General features: G+C 32.9%; 1 protein-coding gene across 1 annotated transcript in view; it reads left to right on the top strand.

Moving 5' to 3' along the window:
- Nucleotides 1–8759, top strand: part of LOC138321721 (sushi, von Willebrand factor type A, EGF and pentraxin domain-containing protein 1-like) — a 31360-nt gene extending 22601 nt beyond the window's left edge. Inside the window, 7 exon segments of the mRNA XM_069265628.1 lie at nt 304–504; nt 1598–1870; nt 2266–2460; nt 2879–3034; nt 3993–4067; nt 4544–4652; nt 5519–8759. Coding sequence (XP_069121729.1) covers nt 304–504; nt 1598–1870; nt 2266–2460; nt 2879–3034; nt 3993–4067; nt 4544–4652; nt 5519–5564 — 1055 coding nt within the window. The 3' untranslated portion in view covers nt 5565–8759.
- The last annotated feature ends 5082 nt before the right edge of the window (nt 8760–13841 follow it).

Raw genomic sequence — 13841 nt, 5'->3', positions numbered from 1 at the left:
TGCAAAGAATTTGTATTTCCTCACGATTTTAGTCTTAATAGCAATATTGAGCACCATATTGTTAGTAGTTTTGTGTTAGAAAGTGGTATTTTATGATATTCCATTATTTTGTTTCCGATGTAGTTTTTATGCGTCGCCATACGGCATTAATTTTAATCCAAATAACCCCTTTCTCTTGTTTTCGAAATGACAAAAATATTGAAATACATCCTTATATTTAGCTTTTAAAAAGTTTATATGAAAATAATCATTACGATTTTTAAGTTTGCATTTCGTAATCGCGTTTTCCAATTTGTTCTACAGCGTGTATTTCCATCGAACGGTTGCTTCTGTCGGTATGGAAAGCCGTCCCGGATCACTGTGTGTCTGAGACGGATTACACCCGGTGTAATTTGACATGTGAAGCAGGGTATGAGTTCGCTCCCTCTAATCAGCCATTGGAGTATTATGAGTGTGGGAGCAACACGTCATATAATTGGAATGGGAAACCTCCGAGTTGTGGACGTAAGTTGATAATGTCAGATATCTGTCTTTGTTTATTACAGAGTTACGTTTGTGTCCGGTAATTCTGCGCGTCCGGTAAGCCTTGTGTGTTGGTATCCATTTTGACGTCATCATTTCAGGAGCAAAACACACTTTCACTGAAAAGTATGACGTTGCGCTCGCAAACACATGGCAGAGCAGATGGCTTTGTAATATGCAAATACAGATTAATATATACCTTATAATTAGTATAAATGTACTTTAAAAGTCTATAATTTTGAAAGTTGTTTCATGTTGAAAGTTGTTTCATGTTCTCAAGAAACTAAATTGTTTACAAAAGCAGCAATGCTATATGTTTGTATGAAAGAGTAATACCTCATGAGTTCAGGTCATTTTGCCATAAAGTTTCCACATTCCGCCATTTTGGTAAAAGAAGACGATCTCAATGTTAACATTCAAATATTATTACTAAAACTGATATCAGTGCACTGTCAATTGGTTGACGAATATACCATTCATTCAACGTTGTTTTGAAATGGACACAATCGATATTGATCGCTATCAGGTCAATCTCCTCGATTTTTTTTCTAATAATCTCAGTTTGTATTATGTCGCGTAGATTTACAGTAAAACACAGTTATAACGAACCTCTGAGGGTCATCGGAATCACTTGATTTTATTTTAACATATTTTATTGTATAGAACAAACGGATTGGGCAAAAGTAATGACAACGTATAGAAACCCTCTCCACAACTATTACATAACAAAATAAGTGATATAGCGACATATGCAATTTGCACAACAAATATTTAATTCTAATCAAAACATGGAAAAAGAATGCTTCGAAAGAAAGAATGCAGGATGAAAAAGATATTCATTAATGTAATATCATGTCTTATAGACATACAGTAAACTCTGAGGGTCATCGGAATCACTTCGTTGTACACATGGTATATATATCTCACGACGGGGAATGATATTTACGTCATAAACATTTATTCATTGTTAGTGTGTACGTTATTAATGTATTTTACTGTAATTGTATAGTTGAATATGAAGGCAATAACTAGAACTGAAATGTTTCATTTATTTTTTATTTCCTTAACAATTTAGGCATTTATGGAGGGAAAAGTCATACAGTAAGAACATCAGCGAGATATACGGCTGCGTTAACTTGCGGCACATCCACTGATGCTGCTCTGCAGGCAATAGCAGGGAACGCTCAGTGTCGGCGCAATAACACATGTGACGCTTTTGTGACGACAGACACCTGTGGTAAAAGACGACGTCGACGCACGACCGGGACGACGGTCGATATGTCGTTCGTCTTCGATCTAGAAAATATTGGAGACCTGAACTTGACAGCCTTCATTGAGTCCAATATTAGTAAGCTGACTTACCTTTATTAAGGCTTTCAACACTAGTGAAGTTATATCGTTCATATTTTGAAAATCGACATCAATCTTTCAAAAATAAATTTCAATTATGAAATAACTGCAAATTATTACATTGCTTTATCAAAATGCGTCCACTCTTATTCCCAGGAAAGTCATCATTACATCATATCACAATAGAACTTGTTGAGTCATATAATTATATTTTCTTTGTTTTCATACTAAAATTGATTGACTAAAATTGATTGACCAATTCTTTTTCCTCACACCTCATGAAGAAAAAATCTTAGAATGATCTCAAAATGACAACATTTTTTTCATACCGCGATGAAAATAATAAAAGTGACATGATTAATTGGAATATGTTACTATTTGCATCTTTAACAGTAAGTTCAGAGCTACAGACCTACCTTAACATACTGAGTGAATCTGATGATACTGCAGACCAAATCAACAGTACTTCCGAGGCTTTCTTCAGTGTCGTCATCAACGGCAACACATACTCTATAGACCCAGATAGTGTTGTTATCGAGACTCATACAGCCTGTGACAATGGCAGCATAGACGATGATGGAGGATGTGGTAGGTTTCCTAATCTATTCTCTTTAAAGATGCTCCGCCGCTGACAAAAGGTATTTTTCAGTATCAAAAACAGAAGCAGACGATTTATTATTTTTCTTCAGTTACAAACGTTACTTACTTTACACCATAACCACAGTTGAAAAGTTGGAGCTTCTAATTTCACTTCAAGTTAAAACTATAAAAAATAATTAATTGCATGACGAAAAAATTCCGTGACACTATATCCTATATGGAATAAAGTACTGATTGTGCATGCACCAAGCCGAAATAAATTATCTTACATTATTTTTTGTGTTAATTAGACATATATACACAATAATGAATATCATTTATGCTCTGTCGGCGGTGGAGCATCTTTAAATAATACAATATTTAAATATTTTTGAGCAAATGAACATCTCTACGTTATCCTTACCAGTGGAATGTCCACCCGGTACCAGGCAGGATGGGACATGGTGTGTGTTTTGTGACCTTGGAACCTACCAGAGCAAGCCTGGTCAAGTGATATGTCATCAGTGCCCGACCGGGTACACCACAGAGTTCGTGGGGATGCTGCACGAGGGAAACTGTTCTAGTAAATATTTAATTCCAATAAATGTAAATCACGAAATAAAATGAATAAGCATCTTTAAGATGTTCTGAGTTTTGAATATGAAAAAAAAAAAATCTTAAGCACAAATGACATGATTTGATTTTTCTTGTTTTGTTGCTGTTATTTTTTATTTATTATTTCTCTTAATAATCTATTTTTTGTCTGTTTCTTATTGTTGTACTTTTTACCTCTACTTGGAGGTTTGCACCTAAATATAGGATTTATATTCCAAAGTCTACGTAGGGTACTCTCTGCTCCTGCTTAACATATAACACATATGAAGTAGGATAACTGGATCATTGGTTTGGCCTTAATTAGTTTAATGATTGGTTGAGTATATGACTGGGTGATTTAATCGATAATCGTCAACTTGAGTAGTACTGCCAACCTCTGATGAGGAAAAATGGGGGGATCAGTGCTGAAAACAAGAATGAAAGGGTCATGTATATAACAACGTTTTAACGTCATTTTAACACTTTTTGAAAGTATGAAAAGCCAAACAAACATGTTAATATTTAATCTGGCATGCCGTTTTTGTGAGGATAAAATGGGTTATTTGATTATCCGGTATGTCATTGGGTTATGTATTCTTAGGTGTCTAAAACACGGATCAAAAACCTGGAGAAATCGGGTTAGTTGGTAATAGTACGAAACGGAAGAGATACTTGAACACAAAGAAGTAATAAATATATCAAATCTCATTAGTCTGAAAATGATCAGAATTTCACATGATATTTGATCTGAAACCTCAAGAAATCTTGACCTGATATTGACCAGAATTATCGTGCTATTATTCGACCTTACTTTACTTATTATTAAGACACCTTAAGTATCTTTTCAGCAATTTTCTTCAGGATCACAAACTACAGACACATATTCTTTATTTTCCATAATCTATAATCTAAATTATTTATTTCGATTTCTACCATTGTTTCTATAGTAACTGTTTTGACAACGAAAATCGCCACTTCATCAGCCACATCGACTATCTCAGCAACAACTACGACAACATCAGGTATTATAGTAATGGCATCAAATATCTATATGTAACACCATGCTGTTAAACTTACGTTAGGTCTCATAACGTAAATATCATAACTTTGTAAAGTTTCATGTTTCTACATTCAACAAAAATGTATCCTGTGTCAGAGTTATCTGCCTTTGCGGGTAGGTAATAATCGTGATGTCATGTAGTTGCGAGCGTAACGACATACTCTTCAGCAATCTCTCCCAGGGTTCATTGCGGTCCCCACATTAAAATGAACCCTGGGAGAGATTGACTCTTCAGATAAATTGACGAGAATTTCGCTCAAAAAGGAACAACGTCGCTATGGATACATACACAATTAAATCTGTTATATACAAAGACGTAATATTGGCCTAGCAGATCATTAATGCTCACTGGAGCAACGAACGTGGCATCTTTACAACGCAACATTGTAATTCATATTGATCCTTAATAACTATATTTTAACATATGATACGTTGTAGGCTTATCCGAGACCGCCATGATATTGATCTGTTTGCTGTCAGTGCTTGGTATTCTCATCACTATCCTTATTGGAGGTGCTCTCATTTATCGACCCAGAAAAGCCGTTTGGTAAGTTAGATACAATGTTATATTCACGCTTTATATATACTCCAAAACCGCATATTTTCCCGAGGGTATAATTCGGCGATTTCGACTGTATATAGTCGAATCTGTACTAACGAAGAATCACAGAAATTCCCATATATTGTGTAATATGATAGAAAAATATTCTTTTCAATACCAGGAATAATTAAATAATAAAATAAAAATAATATGCAATAATTCAAACAAATAGAAAATAAATATTTACAATAAATAAAAAATGCCACACCTATAACCTTATTACCACATAAAGTATATATTTTGCGATGAAACTCACTGAGAACCACATTATTATATTAATTAATTACTGAAATGATATTTTTAGATATGTTAAATATTTTTTTTATATTCATTTTATCTCAAAATATTTGAATGCTTATGATACACTGAATTATAATTTATTCATGAACAGTGAATGACAACTCAAATTTTAAAATACCAAAAAAATATATCCTCCTTAACCTGATCTACTCTATTAAGAGACCACTCTTTATTAAGAGACCACTCTTTATTAAGAGACCACTTTTCAATTTCCCTTGAGTGGTCGCTTAAGACAGATTCGACAGTACACAGCTGGATGATAAGTTTTTAAGTCTTAAACAAAAGCGGTATACATGGCATCTTACACACCTCATTTGTTAATCAAAATCGCAGAAAAATTAAAATATGTCCGTGAAAATTATCAGCTACTCCATAACCTTAGGCAGATTTGTCATTGAAATTTCACAAAAATGCATCAATTTAAGATTCTGTTTCCGTCACATGCCGGTTAATTGAATAAACACTGAAATTAGAATTACATTTTAATGTTTTATCCTGTATCTTTTTAACAGTCCACATCCACCGCCGGAGTTTCAGAGCCGAACGAAGTTGATTTAAATATAAGGTTGCAGCATTAATTCCAAAATAACCCCACCTACGGAAATCCACCACCAGGGGGAAATCAGCGTTTTTAGCAAGAAACTCACTGTCAAATACTTCTAGACAAATGTATGTTACTGTCAACAGTATTTAAAGCATTCATACTGCTGTCAAGGAATTATTGACTAGTGGAGCGGAATTCCCAGGATCATCCATCGCCAATAATACAATTATTACACTTTCCAGTGTTAAACTATTGTCTTTTGTTGATGCCAAATGACATAGTCTTAGTATACAATACATAAATATCTGGTAAACGTTTGATTAATTTAACAATTAAAGGAGTGTTAGATTGCATTTATTGGAGATATAAATGCAATCTTAGTGGCAGATAAATCGATTAGAACGCTATGAATATTTATCTGCCACCAAGATTGCATGCATATAATCTTTAATTGTTATATTCAAATTCTGTTTTCTAATTCAAAGTAAAGTATTTATTAGATGCTAATGAAGATTTGAATTTCCCGCTTCAGCCATTTAACCTCATCAGCCAAGTTCAATGTGATTAAAAATAATCCATATACAAATTTGAAAACACAACAAAATCTCAATGTTTTTCAATAGCTTTTGAGTTTACTTATAATAGTCCAGACATTTAAAAGATTTTTTTTCAGTTTCATTAGCAAACTGGTTCATTCAACTACAATGTCAATTTTCCCGCGCTGACTAATATTGTTTCAGCAAACAGGACTTCCATTCATGTATATAGATATAACTACACCAAGTATAGCCTGCATTTATTGGCTCATAATGCAGATCACAATTATCATTAGAGTAATGGGAGTCTCTGTGGCAAAATGTAAATATATGAATATACTGTAAAATTTACAATTTTTTTTTAAATCTAACATATATACACACGGAATTCTAAATCTGTTTGTTTTTTATATCATACTGTGTATACGATGAAAAAGATATTGTATCGGAGAGCTCTTACTACTATTTAGGATAACATTGTGTAGTAATACTGATAATTATAAAGATGAAAATTTGAAAAAAAATCCCAGTGTTGCTGAAGCAATTCGTGTTCCCTGCAAATCATCGCAAGTTATTACAGTATCCCTTACCTGTAGTGACTTTTGTAGTTGATCAAAGCACAATCCTATGTTGTGTTTAAGAAGTTTCAAAGAAATCAATTCGTTCTTGTCTAAAAACCAACATCCAGATTGTCAGACGGATACAATCACTATAGGGATTACAGGAAAAACTGAAAAAGCAAAATTTGTCTGGACATTTCCTTTTGGGCAGAAGTTTTTCTAGAGAGGTGAATATTTTGGTGACAGCCTGTTAGGTACTCAGGGTGCATCATTTTCAAAAGTTTAATGTTTGGGTTGGGCAATATATGTGTAATGAAATTTTGATTTTGTAAGTCTGTTTCTGACAGCGGATATAATTATTGTACATTTTTGGGGCGGCATTCAACACAAAATGGTAACCGAGGCTAAAATATCTGCAAGATAGTACATTTCTTTTTTAAATGTTTGATTTCATAGTAAACTTTCTTCAACTCGTCTCGCACTTATAGTTTCTGCTCTACAAGTTCAAATTCAGCTCTTATTTAGGATCCTTTATTTTATTTGTCTTTTTCGTATTTTTACGGTATGTGGGGGATATTAAATCGGGCTCTGTTCGTCCGTCCGTCCGGTCGTCCGCCCGAGATTCTTTTTCTAGCTATAACTAAAAAACCGTTCATCGCAGCTCTAAGTGCCCTAGTTGTGCCTTTTGCTTTTGTGGACCTTCCATCTTAGGTTTTTTTTGCTGTTGCCATGGAAACTTAGTCAAAAATACCAAATTACTGCTTCGTATTGTTTCCGGGCTATAACTCCAAAATCGTTCAACGCATGTCATTGAAACTTTCTATATACATCAGACGAGTGCCCTAGTGGTGCATTTCGCTATTGCGGGCATTCCATTTTTGGAATATTTTCCGTAACCATGGAAACTTAGACAAAAATATCGAATTACAGTATCCTTTTGTTTCCGGACAATAACCTCAAAACCTTTCAACGCAGCTCCAGGAAATTTTCTGCATACATCAGACAATTGCCCTAATTGTGCCTTTTGCTATTGCAGAACTTCCGTGTTAGGTTTTTTCTGTTACCATGGAAACTAAAATACCAAATTACTGTGTCTTTTTGTTTCCGGGCTATAACCCCCAAAGCCATTCAACACAGCTCCAGGAAATTGTCTGTATATATCAGACAAGTACCCTTGTTTGCCTTTTGCTGTTGCGGACCTTCAAATTTTTTGGAATTTTTTGTTACCATGGAAACTCAGTCTAAAGTACCAAGTTACAGTTTCTTTTTGTTACCTGCTGTTATTTTTTTCAGTTTTACAATGCTTGCAAACATTTAAAGTTATACTTGGATAATTGTATTTGACATTGATGTATTTGAGTTTTTATACCGCGGAGGATAATGCCACGCTTTACTTAGAAAATATTTTTGTTGTATGTATTGCTATTAGACTGCCCGCCACCTTGCGGTGGGATATGCAACTCTTTGTTATTCTGTATATACAGAAAACAAACTACTGTTGTATAATTTTGAGGGGGAAATTTGCGATTTCCTTTTCAATAAAGGTACATGTACATTGAGATGATCAATACTCTTAAGAGACCGCGGAACTAAAAGTAACTATATAAATGAATAACTGGTAAGCTATTATGATTTTTATACACTTTTCACATGTTTTCTTCAAAATTCATAACGGACTGAATTAGTTAAGGATCCGCACCTCAGAGCTTTTAGTCTCATGGAAATTTCCTTTGATATAAATCAAAGACATTTTGAGATTTTCAAATAAAATTTTAATACCAATCATTGTATCTGTTGCATGTTGTCATTTGCAAATTTGAAAAAAAGAAAGAATTTTATTCTTTACAGAAAACTTTGTACAAGGATTTTTTAAAATTACTCATTTGATGGTCATTTTGTAAAATCAAGCGGATTCGAGATCAGTATATGATGTTATAAAGATAGCAAGCTGTACTGACATATAAACCTGTTGTGACCAAGACAACTATCGTCGTTCCATAGCCCGGTGTTAGAATTAATCACTACACAGTTCTGAGTGGTGGCATTTCAAGGCTCACCCGGATACAATTCGTGAAACCGAAAGACTGACCATATTCTGCCCATACGTATTCTGTGTTTACTGCTCTGTCATTCCCATCTGTATATAATCCTGTAAGAAAAAATATGCTTTACATTACTTGGAAAGTAAATAAATTTATAAAACCGTAAACTGAATATTCATCTTTTTCTAGAAGAATATATCTAAACTAAATTAGCATTAGTAAAACTTTGAATTTATTATGAACGCCATAATGGTGTTTGGCAGGGTTCTTCATTGCCGGCATATCAGTTGAAATACATGTTTCAAGTGAATATTCATATTTCTGACCAACAGACGTCACAGAAACATGGTAACTAGTTGCCATTTGTATAAAGTCATTTAATGTTCATGGATGTTTTGTAATGTCAAGTCTGGTAAAAAAAATGACATATTACCTACTATACATATAGGTACAAATGAACCCATTCGCATGATTGCGTGCATTTTGTCTATGTGCAATACGTGTAATAAGCTCGAGATCTTTATTTTTCTCTTGAAATGGTTATTTTCATACGTTTTGTCCACACCCAAACAAACCTTGAGAACTTACTGCACGTCAACCACAAGAAATATAATGAGATTGAAACATACTGACTATTGATCAAATTCATTCTGTCAAACTGTGCCAAAGTTACGAATGGCTTGCGAAATGTATCAAGTAAACCTCTAGTATATAGCACATTAAAAGATACATATCTTAAATCACAATTATATCTAATCCATGAGAATGCAATGAATATCTGATTGGTTGATTTGAACGTATTTTAAAGAAAGTATTGCAAAATCTATTGCAAAATCTATAACTTATAGCCAAGGAAAAAAGGTTTGCAGAGAACGTATTTGAGCGCACATGTCCGAGAATTAACGCATATTTGTAAATGAACACGTTTTTTAAACGTTATAGCCTGTAGCAAATCGAATAAGTTATAAGTAATGAGGGAATCGAATAAGCAATGGGCGAGTCCAATAAGTATTGAAAGAGTCGAATAATGTTTTGTCCCTCAAACTCATCCTTTAAACTAAATTTTGTTTAATATGACTCATTTTTCTAAATTTGACTTCTAGAATGTTTGCACTTTTTTACAAATGCTTTTACTTTAAAGTGCATATGCTAGGAACCAGCGAGTCCCCGCTTTATGAATGATAGAGCTGTGACTCATGGGTTTCCGATGATTTCCAGGACCATTAACTATTTGGGAATATTGGTCTACCGTAAGTATGATATCTTAAATAAATTGTTAAAAGATTAATTAAGCCACGAGATAATCCCCCAATATACATCTTGAAAATCCTCACAATAAATCATCATTAATATTTATTGACGAGTTTGCCTTCAATATTGGTAAACAGGGATGTTGCTACTAAAACGATAATAGAATGATATCTATTAGGGCCTTGGTATTGTATTAAAATTCAAATCAATATACAGTATCATTTGAAAAAAAAAACAATTTCAGCATATGTCTAGATAGTGAACAAAATGAGACATTCTTAATGCCAATACACTATGGACTAGATAGCAATGATTTCCTTCATACAGACAATAAAGATTAATTTCTTTCAATTTAGGGGTTTAATTTAAAAAAACTTCGATACAGATTTTAATACAAGTACGATCTACGAAGGTATCAGTAAAGGTATTATGCTTCCAATCCTGGTATTTATTATTGCTATAGATGGCTTTTCATCCTCGATATTTCAGGCGTTACTATCACCGTCGTATAATTCATTCCCGGACAATGTCATAATAAAACTGAAGGTTCGTTGTGTATGTATCAACAGATGACACGGATAGATTGGCCGTTTGATGTACAGTGTATCAAACTATCTACATATTCGAAATCTCGTCATACCTGTGATTGGTCAGTTTATTTCTATTTTCTAAACTGCTTTCAATTTTGCTATGCGATAGCTTTTGACGTTTTCTCCAAAAAGTATATTCATGACGTAGTCAATATTGTCTTTCAAAAATTCACTATTCACTTTTAGCGGATGGGTAATATTTCTTGATTCCATGCGAAATTGATCTGTTTCCTACAAGTTGCATAGGGTCCATAAACAAAGGGTGCATTCTTATCTTATTTAAATTAGACTTCAGTAATTCCGCTTTAATACACTCTATGATACGTTCCATTACGTATCTTAGAGAGCAGTACTGGAGCGGAATAACAAGTCTGATCTTAATTAATGAGATTGTAGAAGGTGGAGTCTTTATGACAGGAAACTGACAGGAAAGCGACATGTAGATTTACATCCATGCAATCGATAATTTAATTGTTTGCTGTATGATATATATTACGGTCTCCACATTGCGATGTCCATTTCAGAATCGATGGAACTCGGATAACTCGACAGCACCTTGCGAAGAACTCGTGGTAACTCCTATAAAATGAAACCATTTACGTTCTTATGCTTAATGTTGGTAACAAGTTTGAGAGGCATTAAATCCGAAAAGTGTCGTCAATACGTGACTAGTAAAAACATCGCTTATACTAATGAAATAATTGAAGATTTACGACCGATTGGATACCAACAGTGTGTGAGAAAGTGTCAGAAATATACAGATTGTGCCGACATTGTTTACAACAAAAATCAGCTGTCTTGTCACTTAATAAGGGGTTATATTTCTCATTATGCACCGCTTAACCTCAATATTTACAGCAATGCAGAGGTATGTATAGATTAGATATTTACAAATATTATATTTAGAATTTTGTATGAATTATGAAAGTTTTCCACTTCACTTTTAATGTTTGGGATGTGAAACAATTTTTTTTCCGAATTTTCTTGACGTTAAGATATAATCATTACAAAGCAGCAATATCTTGATCTAATTCGAAATGTTTTATCAAATAAGATTTATCGTTGATATCGACATAAAGACAATGCTATCAACAGCATGCAATTATTTTCTAGGTACAATGTACGCGTACAGTAAGGGAGGGTATCGATATATGTTTAAAGATGCTCCACCGCTGACAAATTGTATTTTTTCTCTATCGCAAACAGGAGCAGACGAATAATTTTTTTTCTTGAGATACAAAAGTTACTTAATTTACATTATCACCACAATTGAAAAGTTTGAGTTTCTCATTTTACTTCAAGATTAAATTATTCAAAATAATTAATTGCATCCCGAAAAATTCCATAGCACTATGTCATATATAGAATGCAGTACTGATTACACATGCACAATAAAAGCAAAATAAAAGATCTTATATTATTTTTTGTGTTAATTAGATATATATCCACAATTAAAAATCAATTAACGTTCAAATAAAAAGTATCGTTTATGCTCTCTCGGCGGTTGAGCATCTTTAACAAAGCATTTTGCGGTCCATTCCAAATATCGATACCCTACTAAATTTCATTCTTTGATGAAACCATCAGAAACACATTTTAAGCTTTATATCATACTTATATTAACGATCTAAAAATGAAGTCCTTCATCAAAGAGCTTTTGCGATTTTCAAACAATAATTTTCACTATTTTTAGCAAGTTGTTATATGAATATTGAAAAAATTGTACTTCTACGTATCATTTGTAGATTTTTATACAATCATTTGAAGAAAAAGGCCAATTTGGTGGCCATTTTGGAAACCAAACGTTTTTCAGAGAATGTAATAAGCAATATGAAACATGAACTTAAAATTTAGAATACATTGTAAGTGTAGTAAAAGTAACAAGAAATGATGAAAAATACAAATATTGTAACGGAATAAAATTCAAACACACTGAACCTGTTTTAAAATGGGTTTAAAAATAGCATCTTTTTTCTCTCTTTAAGATGGTTAAGTTACAAGATATAGTTATTCATCAGAACATTTTGTACGAGGCGTTTATCGGTCATTCAAATTTGTAGAGTGGTAGGGGTAGTATATGCTGTTATCCGGAGGAAATATAATTTGTTACCTTTATTTTTAACGAAACTACTAGTTTTATCAATTATGAAAACAATCATTCTGCAATTTTGAAATTACAGTGTGTAGCTTGTCATGTGGAGGTTAAGGCAATACAATTCCGGCAAAATTACACATATTGTGAATATTTATCTTTGGTTCACGATATTTTAAAATCAATCAAACCACCATACTATTTTTATTCCAAACTTTAGCATGAACTAATATTTCCAAAAACCTTTATATGAAAAAAAACAGCTAGGTATACACAATTTCAAAATTAATCAAACAATCATATTACTTTTATTCCAAATTTTAGTATGAACTAATATTTCCAAAAATCTTTATTATAAAAGAAGCAGTTAGGCATACATAATTTCAAAATCAATCAAACCATCATTTTATTTTTATTCCAAACTTTAGTATGAAATAATATTTCCAAAAACTTAAAAAAAACCAGTTAGGCATACACAATATCGACTCCCCAGCAGTACAGAGGCGATCTCAATGCAGCCATTTGAATCTCTTTCAGATTTACAAAACAAACCCATGTGGGACCTGTCAGGCACGTGAAGTCTGTATTGAACTGAGGTCGGGTAAAAATATTTGTATGGAAGGTAAGAAATAATTTCAACAAAAGTCAGACATAGTAATGATATATTGTTTGTACAAATACGAAAGAAGGTAAATATTGATAAAAACCCTGATTTATGTAATATACATATTTTTTCTTCACACTTTATGCACATTAATTCAATGTGATCACGGATCGGAAAAAGAGATAAAAGAATGTACACCAACTTTCACCCGAAACCTGCTTATACTGAATAGTAGCGGTACTCTAATCGTATCTACGTCGGCCTTAAATAATAGGTTTTGCAATATTTTGAAATTCTATATCAAATATTCAATAAGCTTCAAACATGACCTCAATATGTCAAATCTCAATGATTTGTTATATTTTTCTCTTGTAATCTCAAAGATGTATATATTATAAACACCTTTTTGCGATATATATACATGTTCGGGTAATTTCACGAGATTTTCGAAAGCAAATTCCAAGGTTTCGCTAATAATTGTGTAAAACATTACACGATTGCCAGCAAGAGCCAATAACGCGGAATTATGAATTCGCAAATATATCAAAAATAACTACGACACAAAATATTTTATTCTTGTTCTAGAATATGAAGTTTACATCTTCTTTCAGTCGCT

The sequence above is a fragment of the Argopecten irradians genome, chromosome 4, assembly GCF_041381155.1.
Source record: "Argopecten irradians isolate NY chromosome 4, Ai_NY, whole genome shotgun sequence".
Classification (NCBI taxonomy): domain Eukaryota; kingdom Metazoa; phylum Mollusca; class Bivalvia; order Pectinida; family Pectinidae; genus Argopecten; species Argopecten irradians.
The sequence above is the reverse complement of the archived record's forward strand: the minus strand, read 5'-3'. Positions and strand labels throughout refer to the sequence as shown.